Raw genomic sequence first — 13712 nt, 5'->3', positions numbered from 1 at the left:
CAGTTAAAAACACAATTTAAATATTATATATTTACAAAATTTTCAAAATAAATAAAAAAACATTGAGTGTATATAATGCACACCAAGGTTTCCAAGCTTGTATGTATCAATATATAAATCATACCACCTTATATTTTATCATTCTATTTGAATGTTTTCCAATTATCAAGGTATAAGCACATTTTGAAGCTCTGTAAATATTGATGTTTATACCTAGATTTTAATACATTTGTATATATAATGTAATCCTAATAAAATTGTTTTAATTGAACATGTTAGCATGACCATAGCAAAGATGCCAGAACATGTGCTTTCATAATGGCAATAAGGATCTAGACTCATTAGCATATTCAGAGTTGCATTCACAGACTGACTCTACCTTTAAAGTCTAAGATGGGCAATATCTTTTGCAAATGTTTCCATCCAAAGCAAAGTAAATTTTAAAATGTACAGATGTGTTCCTGTCAGTTTTCTGTACTTTTTATTTTTATGAAAATAGTTTTTTCATACAATATATTCTCATTACAATTTCACCTCCCGCAACTCCTCTTAGATCCTCATCAGTTTTCCAGCCAAATACATACCTTTTCCTTCTCTCTTTAGAATACAAACAGGCAAATTAATAGTAGTAGTAGTAGTAGTAGTAGTAGTAAAAATAAAATAAAATAATGAGATACAAGCAGGGGAAAAAACAGAGCCAAAGGGAAAAATGTGTAGAGACACAGAGACACACACATTCACTCACACAGAATTTCCATAAAAACACAAAACCAGAAACCAATATATGCAAAGAACCTATAAGGTTTAAAAAAAAAACAGGCAAACAAAAAAGCCGTGACAAGTATTATGAGACAAATACCCAAAAGGTCATTGGATTCCTTTTGTGTTGGCATCTGCTGCTAGGCATGAGATCTGGCCTTAAGAGTGGTTTCTATACCCAGTGAGACTCTTAGAGAAACTACTTTTTCATCTGTGAGTGATTGTCAATTAGATATAGCTTCTTGGGTAGGAATGAGTGAGTGTGTCCATTTCCTCTCTTGGGACTGAAACCCCACATGGCCCATCTGTGCAAGCCCTGTGCATGATACCACAGTCTTGGTAAACCCACGTGTGTACCAGTTTTGCTGTGTTTAGAAGGCATTGTTTCTTGGTGTCTTATTCTTATTTTAAAATTATATCACAAATAAAGTCAAACACTTTTGTATTGTGGCCCATAATCAAAGGGCTCTGACTATATTTCTCAGATGGCATCCTGTAGTATATACTCTTCTAAGTCTTTCTTGGGCTTTGCATTTATAATATGTAGGTATACCTTTTTAAGTGCATGTGGACTCGTTTTCTTTTACTTGTTCTACAGGTTTTATGAGAAATTAATCAAGGTCCAGGTAAAAAGACACACCCTGCTCTATCGAGAAAAACAAGATAATCAACTGAAGTAATTATATAATAGTTTGAGAAGATTTATAAGAACAGAAAAAGATTGTAAAGAAACCCAGGACCAGCAAGGGGCTCCTACAGCAGCAGGGCTCTGGGGATTCCTAGGATCATAAGTGAAATATATAGTTCCAAAACAGGATGAGAACAATAGGGGGTATAAATAGGAAAGTACCACCACTCCTTCTGCAGGTTATCTCAGGATTTATTGATGTTCTGTTGGGGAGCACAGAACCCTGAGGTGTGATGTCACAATTACCACTGTAACTGCCCTTTAGCAAACTATGTCACAAAATCTGCAAAGTGAATTGCTTGCCAGGGGGCACTGTGTAGACTAGTGAATTTTGTGCTATGCTTCAGTTGGTATAAAATATCTCCCCTGGTCAAACACTACCTTGTGTAAGTATAGTGTGGCTTGGATGAATCAGTCTGTAAGCCCACAAATTGTTAAGCTAGCATATAGGTAGGGTCTATCTCACTCATGGTTTAATCAGTGAAATAGGACAGGTATAAATTCTATACAATAGATGATTGCTCACAGGACCTAGATTCATCTAATGCTAAACCCACAAAGCTTTCCAAGAAAGTTGTAACCTCATTCTAGATACAAAATTAGAAGTGCTGGGATCTGACAAGGAAAAATGGACACGAAGTGGAGACCAAGGATAATTAATACTGTATCTCTCAATGCCTCCAATTTCAATAGTGCAGTTGATGGCTAGCCTAGTGAATATAATCATAATGGTACACTCCCAACTAGCTTGACACATGGAGGACTTGAAAGGGATACAAAAAGGGAAGCAAAACTACACTACCACCTCTGTTCCATAGTTTCATGATGAGCTGCCATACTATAGAGTGTCTGTGAGGTGCCGAGGTGCCTGCACTGTCCCAACTGGTGAATAAAATGCTATAGCTTCATTTGCATCTCCAAAATATCACACAATGGTTTTGTGCTGAACTCTGACATAGATATATTTTAAGAAAATATAATATTAGAAAATATAAATGAAATAAGAAAACTCGAATAATTTTGACTATCATAATGTTAACTGAATGGAGTATATATTATTGACTATTAAGTGTGTATGTTCGCAGATTCCAGACTTATTGAATAACCAGGCAGACAGTCAAGAGAGTGGCCAGAGTGCATGCAATGTACAGAAAATAGGAAAGCTGACCCAGATCAATGTCAATTTATAAATTCTGCATGGAGTGCTACCAAAGGTACCGCGTGTGAGAAAATTGATGTTCAGAGACAGACAGACTGACAGAAACAGAAAGAAAGAATGTGTTTTCCTTTCTTTTGTAGGCCTTAAAGTATCCGTCCACCTTTTGTAAAATTAAAAGTTAACTAAACATGTAAATTATTCATTGGGGATTGAGCTCTGCATTATTATAATCTTGGTTTAATAACTACATAGTTCCTTCTCTGTTGTTAGAACAAATTTAAATCTCTCCTAGCAGAAGACAAAAGTCACTCAACCATCAGTATACGTAAACACACCCTCTCAGGGAAAGCAATTTTTACTGAGTTTGATCAACAACAGTGTGCAGTGATGAATGTTCACACTGCAATCCTTCAGGAGATCTTCCCATACCTCAGCAGCTGTCTGCACACTCTCTTCATTGCTGTCTTCATTTCCTGATTCCTCAGTGTGTAGATCACAGGGTTCAGAAAAGGAGTACCAACTGCATCAAATATGGCCAGGTACTTATCCAGGTGTGTGGAGGGGGAGGGCCATGTGTAGACAAAGATCAAAGGACCAAAGAACAGGACCACAACAGATATGTGAGCAGAAAGTGTGGACAGAGCTTTGGAGGAACCACTTGAGGAATGTTTCTGAACGGTGACTATTATGACAATATATGATATGGCCAGTATGAAGAAGGAGCCTACAGAGATGAATCCACTGTTGGCTGAAACCATTAATTCTAATTGGTTGGTATCTATGCAAGCAAGTCTGATGAACCGAGGAAGGTCACAGTAAAAGCTGTCCAAAATATTTGGCCCGCAGAAAGGTAAATTTACTATATAAACAAATTGAACCAGGGAATGCATAAGGCCAATCACCCAGGCAGCCACTAAGATGAAAAGGCACATTTTTGCATTCATAATGGTCAAATAGTGGAGAGGCTTACATATGGCTACATATCTATCATAAGCCATGCCTATAAGCAGCACCACCTCCACACCACCAATGACATGGATGAAGAAGATCTGAGTGATGCAACCTCTAAAAGAGATGACTTTGCGCTTTCTGAACAGGTCATAAATCATCTTGGGACAAGTGACACATGAGACACCTAGGTCAATGAAGGAGAGATTGGCCAACAGAAAGTACATGGGAGAGTGTAAGTGAGGGTCAGAAGCCACAGTAAAAATGATCAGGGAGTTTCCCATCATGCTTGCCATATAAAACACTGAAGCGAACACAAAGAGGAGTATTTGCATCTTCCAGGAGTTGGTGAGTCCCACAAACATAAATTCTGACACAACAGAGTGATTTGTTCCTTCCATTGTTGCTGCTTGCAGTACTACCTGAAAGACAGCAGCAGAAGAAACCAAAAGTTATGACAATTATATTAAGCTCCCAAAAGGTCAGAACTCAAGGTTATGAAAATCTATATTTGGTTCAGCAGTAAAGCTTTATCATAAAGATGAACAGGTACATGAGCAAGTGCCTACATGGCTATTTATCAGGGGACTGCAAATTACAAATATCTGAAATACTTCCATACTTGCTTAAAGAGCTTTTATCAAAGTTTCAAAAATAAAAAGTTTTGGTTGGGTGTTTAAAAAAATCAACCTTGTGCAGAGTTATTGGGAACATAAATTAGTATATTCATTTAAGAAAAATACAGACATCTCTATAATAATTTTAAAATGAAGCCTTGATATATAATCAGTGTAGTACACATGCCTTCAAATGTGTAAGGCCCTGGATTTCATACCTTTAAAAGAAAGAAGGAGGAAAGGAGGAGAAAAAGGATAGGAACAAACAGAAAATGGATAAATGGAAATGAAGACAAAAAGAAAAGAAAGATGGGAAACTGGAGAAATGTAAAAGAAAAGAGACAGAGACAGAAAGAAATAAAGGTATAGACAGAGACAAACAACTGAGAGAAAGAATTATTAACTAATAACACTTATGGAACTAACCTTTCAGAAGAAATTATCCTGGATTGACCCATGAGCATTGAAACCTCATTTACAGTAACAAATATAGAAACATCCTGAGTGCTCCTTTACAGGTGAGTGGACAATAAGCATAATGCACAGACATATACATAGTGTCTCTCTCCCTCTCTCTCTCTCTCTCTCTCTCTCTCCCTCTCTCTCTCTCTCTCTCCTCTCTCTCCTCTCTTTCTCTCTCTCTCACACACACACACGCGCACACACACACACATACATATATATACACACATGTGTATGTACTCATACAGCAGACTATTCCATCACAATTTAAAATGGAATTTTGTGTCTCATAGTAACATTAATGAACCTGAAAGTCATTGTGCTAAATGAAACTAGGGACATAAGAAGAGAAATTCTGCAAGATCCTCTGTACATATAAAATACATAGGAGTTATGACCATTCAAACAAAGTATATGATGGAGGTCCAAGCAAAAATTTCATGGGGTGTTGAGCAAAATGATGGTTTAAAAATACACAAAAGCCCATTGACATGGTGGTTGCTTCCTGGAAATCTACTGTATCTTGATGATTATAGGCAATGATCATAGTGAGTTGCAAGCTTGAAAACTGCTGTGAGGCAATCATCAGTGTTCTTACAACAGATAAGTATGTGAGATAAACATGTTTATTAGTTTAAGATATATATAATGTAATAAAATATATTGTTATATATTATATAAATAAAACTATATGTTAATATATATTAATTATTATTATAAAATAAAATAACATAATGTGTATTAATATGTTATATTATATAAATTAAATTACCACATACAATGTTTATTTCTAAAATGTGCCTATATGAAACCTGAAAGGGAAAAACTACCTATTATGCCCAAAGAATTTTGAAATACAGACTACACAGGGAAGCTGGTGGCAGTCATGTAGTGTTCCATTCCATGTAATACTATGAATTACAGTGCTGGCCTTCAGTATACAAAACAACAATCTAACATCTGATTTTACATTCTAGTTAAGTATTTGTTCATAAAATATAATGCAAAGATGAAAGTCACTGTCTTGGAGAGCTCAGCTCATTAACAGAAATTTTACTCCTCTGAAAGTAGCCATGCTGTAGGAGAAAACATTTTGTTCAACTTTGAAATAAAGAATTTATCATATTATGTTGCAGGTCTACTTCTCCTTAGAGAATAAACAACGTAGGAGACAGAAGATGGGCTTTCAATTCATAAAAACAAAATGAATACCAAGGCTCAGCCACTAGCAATTTATTCCAGAGATATAGTTTATTAATCCATTGTATAGATTAAAAACTGTCATTTTATATTACAGTTTAAACATGACAAAAGTTAAAAACCATGTATTCAGTATATAGGTGTTCTATATGAAATAATTAACAAATGTTAATACTAACATATTTTTTCAGTTTTTCCATAATACTGTGAATACATTAGATAAAATAAATGAATAAAAAAGAGATGGCATCATAAAACATCATGAAATTCTATTTCTGAAAGATGTTTCAAAATATATTAACAATCCCATTCTGAGAAAAGATTCTTCAAAATATGTTAAGTACCTCCTATTCAATAATAGATTTTAGTAGTCAAGTTACTTAGTAATCAAAGGGGACTTTCAACATAATTTAAATGTATTGTTTTCAAAGAACACTGTATGTCTTCTTGGTGCTCATAATTAACTAAATGTAACTCATTAAATATTCCTTTCAACTAGATACAACTGCCATAGATTTAAGGGCTACAACTGTATTTTGTGAAATCCATCCTAAAACTCAGAATTGTAACATAATGCATATAAGTATTTGCTGAAACATATAAAAGGTGTATTTTGATTATTTTAAGCACATGCAAAACTATGCATGATTATAAGTTTAAGGAAAAGAAAGGAAACTTGCAGAGTTCTAAAATGACAGAGAAAGAAGAAGTTAAGCAGCTATAAAATAATGAAAGAGACAATGACGCTAAATGGAAATTTTAAGCAGTGAAATTTGCAAAGTGTGTGTTGTGGAGGAAAAGTTTAAGTAAAAAGCATCTTATTTACTTTGCATTGCTTTTGACAGTTCTTCAAAGACTGTAGAGCTACAGCCAATCACAGTGCTTTCAAGCATCTGTAAAGTGCTAAAGTGATGTGAAATATGGTCAATGAAACTGTATTTGTGAATTGTCTTTTGGACAACCAATCTCCATCACCTTGCAATAACCCAGAAATGTTTTTGAGTTAAGAACAGAATAATTTGTAACTATACCAAAATAACATGGAATTTAGAAACAGCTTAAACTTGGACATGGTAGGCTTAGATTCATTTGACACAGAGTAGTACACAAAAATAAGTCCAAAAGAAGACTCATATAGCTGTCTATAAATGGAAGGTAAAGGATATAATATTTGTTTACCTATAAGCCACAGAACAGGACTTTTTAAATGATCTTAGTTTACACTTGGCTGGGTTTTTAAATCATTCTTGTTCATCATATAATATATATTCATTTAAAATTATTAAATACTCACAAGCCCAGACTTAATTTTTTATTTATGTTGTAAGTAGTTCCCTTGTTTGCACCTTTTTACAATCCTCGGTATGTCATATATAGAATCCTCCAAAACAGATTTGGCGACATCTAATTCTTAAAGAAAATATTTGGGAATGAGTTTCCTAATGCAGAAGCATACCAGCATCCCTATATTTATCTGCTAGGTTTGAGCAAAGCACTCATCAAAAACATCATCTATGCCTATTTTTCTCCTGTTTTGATAAATATTGTAAGTTCATTATTTTCACAAGACAAACTGCGGACTTTTCCTTTTACTTCTCAAATTGATATGAAACTTGTCTCACATGCAAATAAACCCAAACCCTTATAATTTAAGAGCAAGTGCTGTTTTTATTGATAACTGCAGGAAATACAAATAACTCTACATCCTTTTCAAATAACTATTTATAATCAGGAATGAAACAAAGTAACCCAATAGCTTTTGAACTTGAAGATTCAATCAGCTCAACAATTTTTACAATTCATTTCAATTACTTTGATTCCAGTTATTACTTTCTATCACCCAAGAAAATTTGAATTTTTCTCTTTGTTAATACTCTTTAACTGTTTTACTTACACCTGAGAAGTAAAATTAATACAAATATTTGTCATAAACCACAGGAGACAGAGTTAGAGGAACAGCTCAGTGATTGCGCGTACTTACTGCTCTTGTAGAGGAAACAGATTCAGTTTATCAGGACCCAAGTGACAGCTCACATCTGTCTGTAACTCCAGTTCCAGAGGGACCAATGCATTCTTCTGGCCACCTTGGGCACTGCTGGCAAGAAGTGCACATACATACATGAAAGCAGAAATTTTTATATGAATAAAATAAAAATAAACAAATCTTTTTAAAGCAGGATGAAATGTGAAAAATAAGTCTAATTTATGATTTGTAAGTACTATTTCATTTTCAAATTCTCCACATCACACTGCCAAATGACTGTGTATTGGAAAATTGCATGTAGAATATATTCAAAATATTACAAAGCTGTTTGATGTTTTCCAGCGACTTTTAACTTTCCTTGGGCACAGTGTTATTCCAGCTCAAAGCCAAATCCAATTAAATTTTTCTTATATATCTCAGCATTTTTTCTTCATTGTTTTTCTATGCTATTCAATTCCTTTTACAGGATGATAGCTACTTTGGTTTAGATAAACGCAAACACTTTAGGGTATGATCCATGCTTGTAGCACTTTCAAAACAAGAAACGTAACTACAAATAAAGCCATAATTCTCACTGTTTAAAGACCTGTATATTTTACCTGTATAAAGAGAACAGCATCTTCACAGACTGGTTTTCCTGATTTCTTTAGCCTAAAATACCAAATAATAACCTAACATTAAATATCTGAAGCTAATTAGTCAAACCTCAAGAGACCAATGAGCAAAGGATTCTGAAAACAGTAGATGCTTTTAAATGTGCTTGTACTTCTGAATTTTCCCTGGAGGGCCATTTGATTTGTCCAGTGCAACTAAAGATTTCAGATTTTGTGAAATGACAAATGGAAGTTCTTATATCATTTTGCTATTTTGTTGTAAATATTGATAACTGGCCATTGTAATTAGCCTCTAAAAATAGATAGTTGGCTCGGCCTTGGCTATTAACAGTCATTTAATCACCTTAGTATATTTTAAGAATAAATAATTATGAAACTTTCATTATTATATATTATATAATTGCAAACTTGTATATACATTTAGATGTGTAGAAGTTCACAGAAAATATAAAACTCAAAAGTGAATAGAATAATTAAACTACCCATCAATAAAAAGAGGGGCTAATAGCAGTAATAAGACAAGTGTGCCCATTATCTCCACTCTAATTCAATATAATTCTTGAAGTTTTGGCTAGATCAATAACACAAAAAAGAAAGAAAAAAGAGAGGGAGTGAAAGAGAGAAAAAGAAAGGACAGACAAATAAAAAAGAGGGAATGAAGGAAGGACATGCCAACAGAAAAAGAAGTCTACATATCAAGAGACCCTATCTGCAAGTGACACGATTTAATACATAAGTGACCTTAAAGACTCCATTAAAAATTATTAGACCTGATAAATACTTTCAACAAAGTGACAGCATGCAAAATTAACGTGCAAAAATCAGAAGCCAATGACAAAAATTCTGAAAAAGAAATCCAGAAAACAGTGCTAGTAGTAGCCAAAACAAGCAAACAACAACAAAAACAAACCTAGGTGAAGAAAACGAACCAAGGAAATGAAGAACTTCTACTACAGAAATTTTAGGACGTTGAAGAAAAAAATTGGGGATGACATAAGAAGATAGAAATAGTATTCATTCTCAGGATCAAAAGTATCAATGTGAAAACGGACATCCTAACCAAAATAAATCTACAGATTCAGTGAAATCCTCAGTAAACACTAAGACCAAGCTTGACATACATTAAAAAAAAAAACCTCAAAATTTATATGAAGGTGCAAAATACCAAAGATAGGCAGAGTAAATCCTGAACAAAAAGTATCACCAAACTGATTTCAAATTATACCATAGAACCGTGTTAATAAGAACATCATGGCACTGGCACAAAACAGACACATAGAATAGAATAGAATAGAATAGAATAGAATAGAATAGAATAGAATAGAATAGAATAGAATAGAATATTAGAATAGGACCTAAACAACTTTGCATAACCACATATGACTGATCTTTGACCAAGACAACAAAAATATCATTGGAAAAAAGCATCTTCAACAAATGGTGGGAAACCTGAATTTTTCAACATGAAGAAAAATTAAACTAGAGCCTTACCTCTCACCCTGAACAAATCTCCAGGTGGATAAAGAACCTCAACATAAGACCTGAGACCCTGTAATTGCTAGTGGAAAAAGCAGGAAGTACACATAAACTTACAGGCACAGGTGAGAACTTTCTCTATAGGACCTCAGTAACACAGGCACAAAGACCAACAACTGGCAAATATGATTTTATCAAACTTAAAAGCTCCTAGGCAGCAAAAGAAACATTCAAGTGAAGAGGCATCCCCCATAAGTGGAAAATGTATTTTCCAGCTATACTCTGTCAGCAGATTGGTATGTAGAATATACAAAGAATTCAAAAGCAACCTAACTGAAATAATCAGCTATGGGACTTGGAGAGATGGCATTATGGATAAGATTACTTGGTGCTCTTGCAAAGGACCTGGCTTCCACCCCCATGACTATGAGGTAGCAGGAACATAACTATAAATTTAATTCCATGGGCACCAAAACCATCTTTTATCCTCTGGAGAAACTAAGAATGCATACAGTCCATATACTCACATTCAGGCTCACATAAATAAAATAACTTTAAAAACAGTTACATGAAAGTGCTCCTGCCAGGAAGCAAGTAGACTGACTGCAGATCTTTACTTCTCCTCCTCCTCCTCTAGATCCAACCCCCCATTCCCATGCCCAGAACACCTGATGAAGTCTTCCTTTTCTTTCCAACCCCATCCCAATTGATCTTTCCCCAGCTCATGCCAGTATCCCAGCCTCATATGCCGCAGGAATTCCCTAGGAATACACCAGCTGAGCAGGCCAGGGACATGTAAGTTAACTGAAGACCTTTATCACTGTGGCTTCTCCTCCAAGTTCAACCCCCCCCCGGCCTCCTCCCTAGTTCTGCAACAGAACACCTGACTCCTTTCCCTACTACCCCACATATCCGGTGACTCTCACAGACCTTCCCTTCCTAACCTCCCTCCCCCCCCCCACTCTATTATCCCAGCCCTCAACTGCAGCAGGAGCGATAACAGACCTTCTGGGGTGACCTCTCTTACTCTCTGCTCCCATTCCAAGGTGACTAAATAAGCATTCTTGATGGGATACAAAACTTTGCCTCACATGTGAAACTCTCAGTTTACCCAGCCTATCTCTGCTCTTATTTATTTACTTTATTTATTTATTTATTTATTCACATTACATCCCAATCATAGCCCTCCCTGCCTCTTCTCCCATTCCCCCTCCACTACTTGTCAAAAAAGGGGAGTCTTCCCTACCAACCCACTCCAACACATCAAGTCACATCCGTGCATCCTCTTCCCTTGTGGCCTGGCGAGCTTGCCCCATCAGGGGTAAGTGACCAAAAAAATCAGGGAACAGAATACATGTAAGAGACAGCCTCCAGTTCTCCAGGGTTTTAATAGATGAATATTGTTAGGCTCCTCCTTTCTTCTTGAATAACTGAGCCCTTAACAATGCCTTATAGACTCAAAATAAAAGTCTCCACACTGCAGCAAAAATAGGTGGATTGTACTTGAATTCGATACCCCTAAAGGTATTCATTCATATTTTTGGTCCACAAACTCCCTTTCAAATGTGTCTGCAAACAGACAGAATACACGGTATTTATGTATCATGCAGTCTTCTGATCAAGCAGTATACAGGTCCACCATTTTTACATTCAAAGTAGCATGGAACACAGAAAATTTAAAGATTGTCGTTGCCTGTTTAATTTTGTTAGAACAACAGCTATGTCTAGAATGTGACAGCTAAAAATCCTAATTTTAGTACAAGCAAATGCAACTGAACACTCAAAGCCATGGAATACCTGATAGAAACCGAGATCATTGTCTACTCTTGTTGGCTTTTAAAATAATATCTAATTGTACAAAGTGTCTAAAACTATTTTCATTTTTAAAATTAGAATATCCTTCACAAAGGCAAAGATGCCTTTTCTGTTGGGTTTTTTCTTTGTTTGTTTATTTGTTTGTTTGTTGATTTTTGTTTTTCAAGACAGGGTTTCTCTGTGTAGCCTTGATTGTCCGGGACTAGCCTTACAGACCAAGTTGGCCTCGAACTCACAGCAATTCGCCTGCCTCTGCCTCCCGGGTGCTGGGATTAAAGGCGTGCCCCACCACTGCCCAGCTGATCATAGCCTTTAATCCATGTTCCCTGCATCTTTTTATAGTGAAAAGGGTTGTGCCATATGCATTCTTCCAGACATTTCTTGTGCTTTAGATTATATGTATTTGTTTTGTTTTTTTAATGTAGATGGCTGCACATTCTCTCCACAGTTTTTCAGATGATACAAGGAATTGGTTGAGATCTGGGAAGATATATTACACTCCATTTAAGGGGTTGTACATAAGTGTTCATGTAGGTCGATAATAACAAACAGAACTATCAAAATGAATGAGGTCCAAAACAAGGCTATAGTCATTGCCTTTGGTTACCCTCCACAGCTATATGGTAAGAGCCATATTGTTGAAGACATCAAATACTTTGGTTCAGGTGTATAAAGGAATCAATCTTGAACTGACCAGGAAACTCTCTTGAGAGCTAGATTTTACAATGCCAGAAGGGGTTATATAGGCTTGTAGAAATTTAAAAAAAACAAACAATGGTTTTAACTAGTGCCAAACTTTAACTATTCTAATAATGACATGCCAGGCACTGGTGTTACAGTGGCACTGCTGTTATATGAGTAACTAATGGCCCCCTAATGGGTGCCATTTCTACACAAGAAATTTATATGCATGCATAATAGTATAATCCTCATCAACAACTCATGCCTAGGGTGCTCATGAGTTCTAGAGTACAGCTGGCTATTTTATTCTTCTCAATGCTTATACATTCACACTGTGATCTGAATAGTTATTTTTATAGCCATAGATATAGACTTGGTCAGAGAAGTATCATTTTGCAGTGGGCAAAGTCAACTGTGAGATACATGACTTGTCAAAGTGGCAAGAATGTGAGTGTAAGAATTCATCTCTAAATGGAGCATAATTATCAATATCCGCCCCACTGCCAAGGCTCAAAAAAGATTACGGAAACAGAGACCAAAGTATTGTAAGATCAGAAGGATAGGGAAGAGTCAATGGAATGCTGTCTTCTAGAATGACATGTGTCACACTCATGACTTCGACCAGTTACTTGTACATGTTGTACACAAGAGCAAGCCAACAAAAGTCAAGAATACATGAAAGGGATACGTATCAGGACTCACACCTTACTGAGAAGCTATTGACACTTGGTAGCTCCTAGGAAATGTAGAAGTAGGGTTTTTTTTTTAAGAATGTTACCATTGTAGGGCTTCCCATCCTATAGTGGATAGCTCTATACTTATACATATGCACAGCATTAACATGACTCAATAGGTTATCAAAAATAAACAAAATTGAGAAGAAATCCTGTTGAAAAGTTGAAGGAGGGATAAGATCATATTTCATCGAATACATGTGTGAAATTCTCAACAATAAAGAAAATGTATAGGTTTTAAAGACAAACAAGTATCACCAGTAAGTACTACCAGAATTTCCTAAATGTAATTTTTTAATTCTGTTTTTCTTTGTTTTAAATGTCTCAATATAGGTTTTCAGGTTATTTATATCTAAAATTTTAGATCAAAAATATTCCTTGGGAATTGAGGCTCAGTATTATTATAATCTTTACTTTGTAAAGATTATGTAATTCCTTCTCTATTTTCAGGAGGGATTTCTCACTTTCAGAGTAGAAAAATAGAATAAATATTGATGTATATAAACAAAGTGTAGAAAGGCAGATTTTTCACCAAGATTCGTTAAAATGCACTTCTTTGCTCACAAGGAAAGCGC

At 35.3% G+C, this 13712-nt stretch overlaps 1 protein-coding gene across 1 annotated transcript; it reads right to left on the bottom strand.

Annotated features, from left to right (window-relative positions):
* Positions 1–3016: 3016 nt before the first annotated feature.
* LOC311594694 (olfactory receptor 4F3/4F16/4F29-like) lies at positions 3017–3955 on the bottom strand (the record flags this gene model as incomplete). Its single annotated transcript, XM_084776594.1, has 1 exon — positions 3017–3955. One exon carries the CDS (start codon positions 3953–3955, stop codon positions 3017–3019), a length of 939 nt encoding a protein of 312 aa, XP_084632720.1.
* Between the last annotated feature and the right edge of the window lie 9757 nt (positions 3956–13712).

This window comes from Acomys minous (assembly GCF_964271855.1).
Source record: "Acomys minous genome assembly, chromosome: 3".
NCBI lineage: Eukaryota > Metazoa > Chordata > Mammalia > Rodentia > Muridae > Acomys > Acomys minous.
This window is presented reverse-complemented; position numbering and strand designations above follow the sequence as displayed.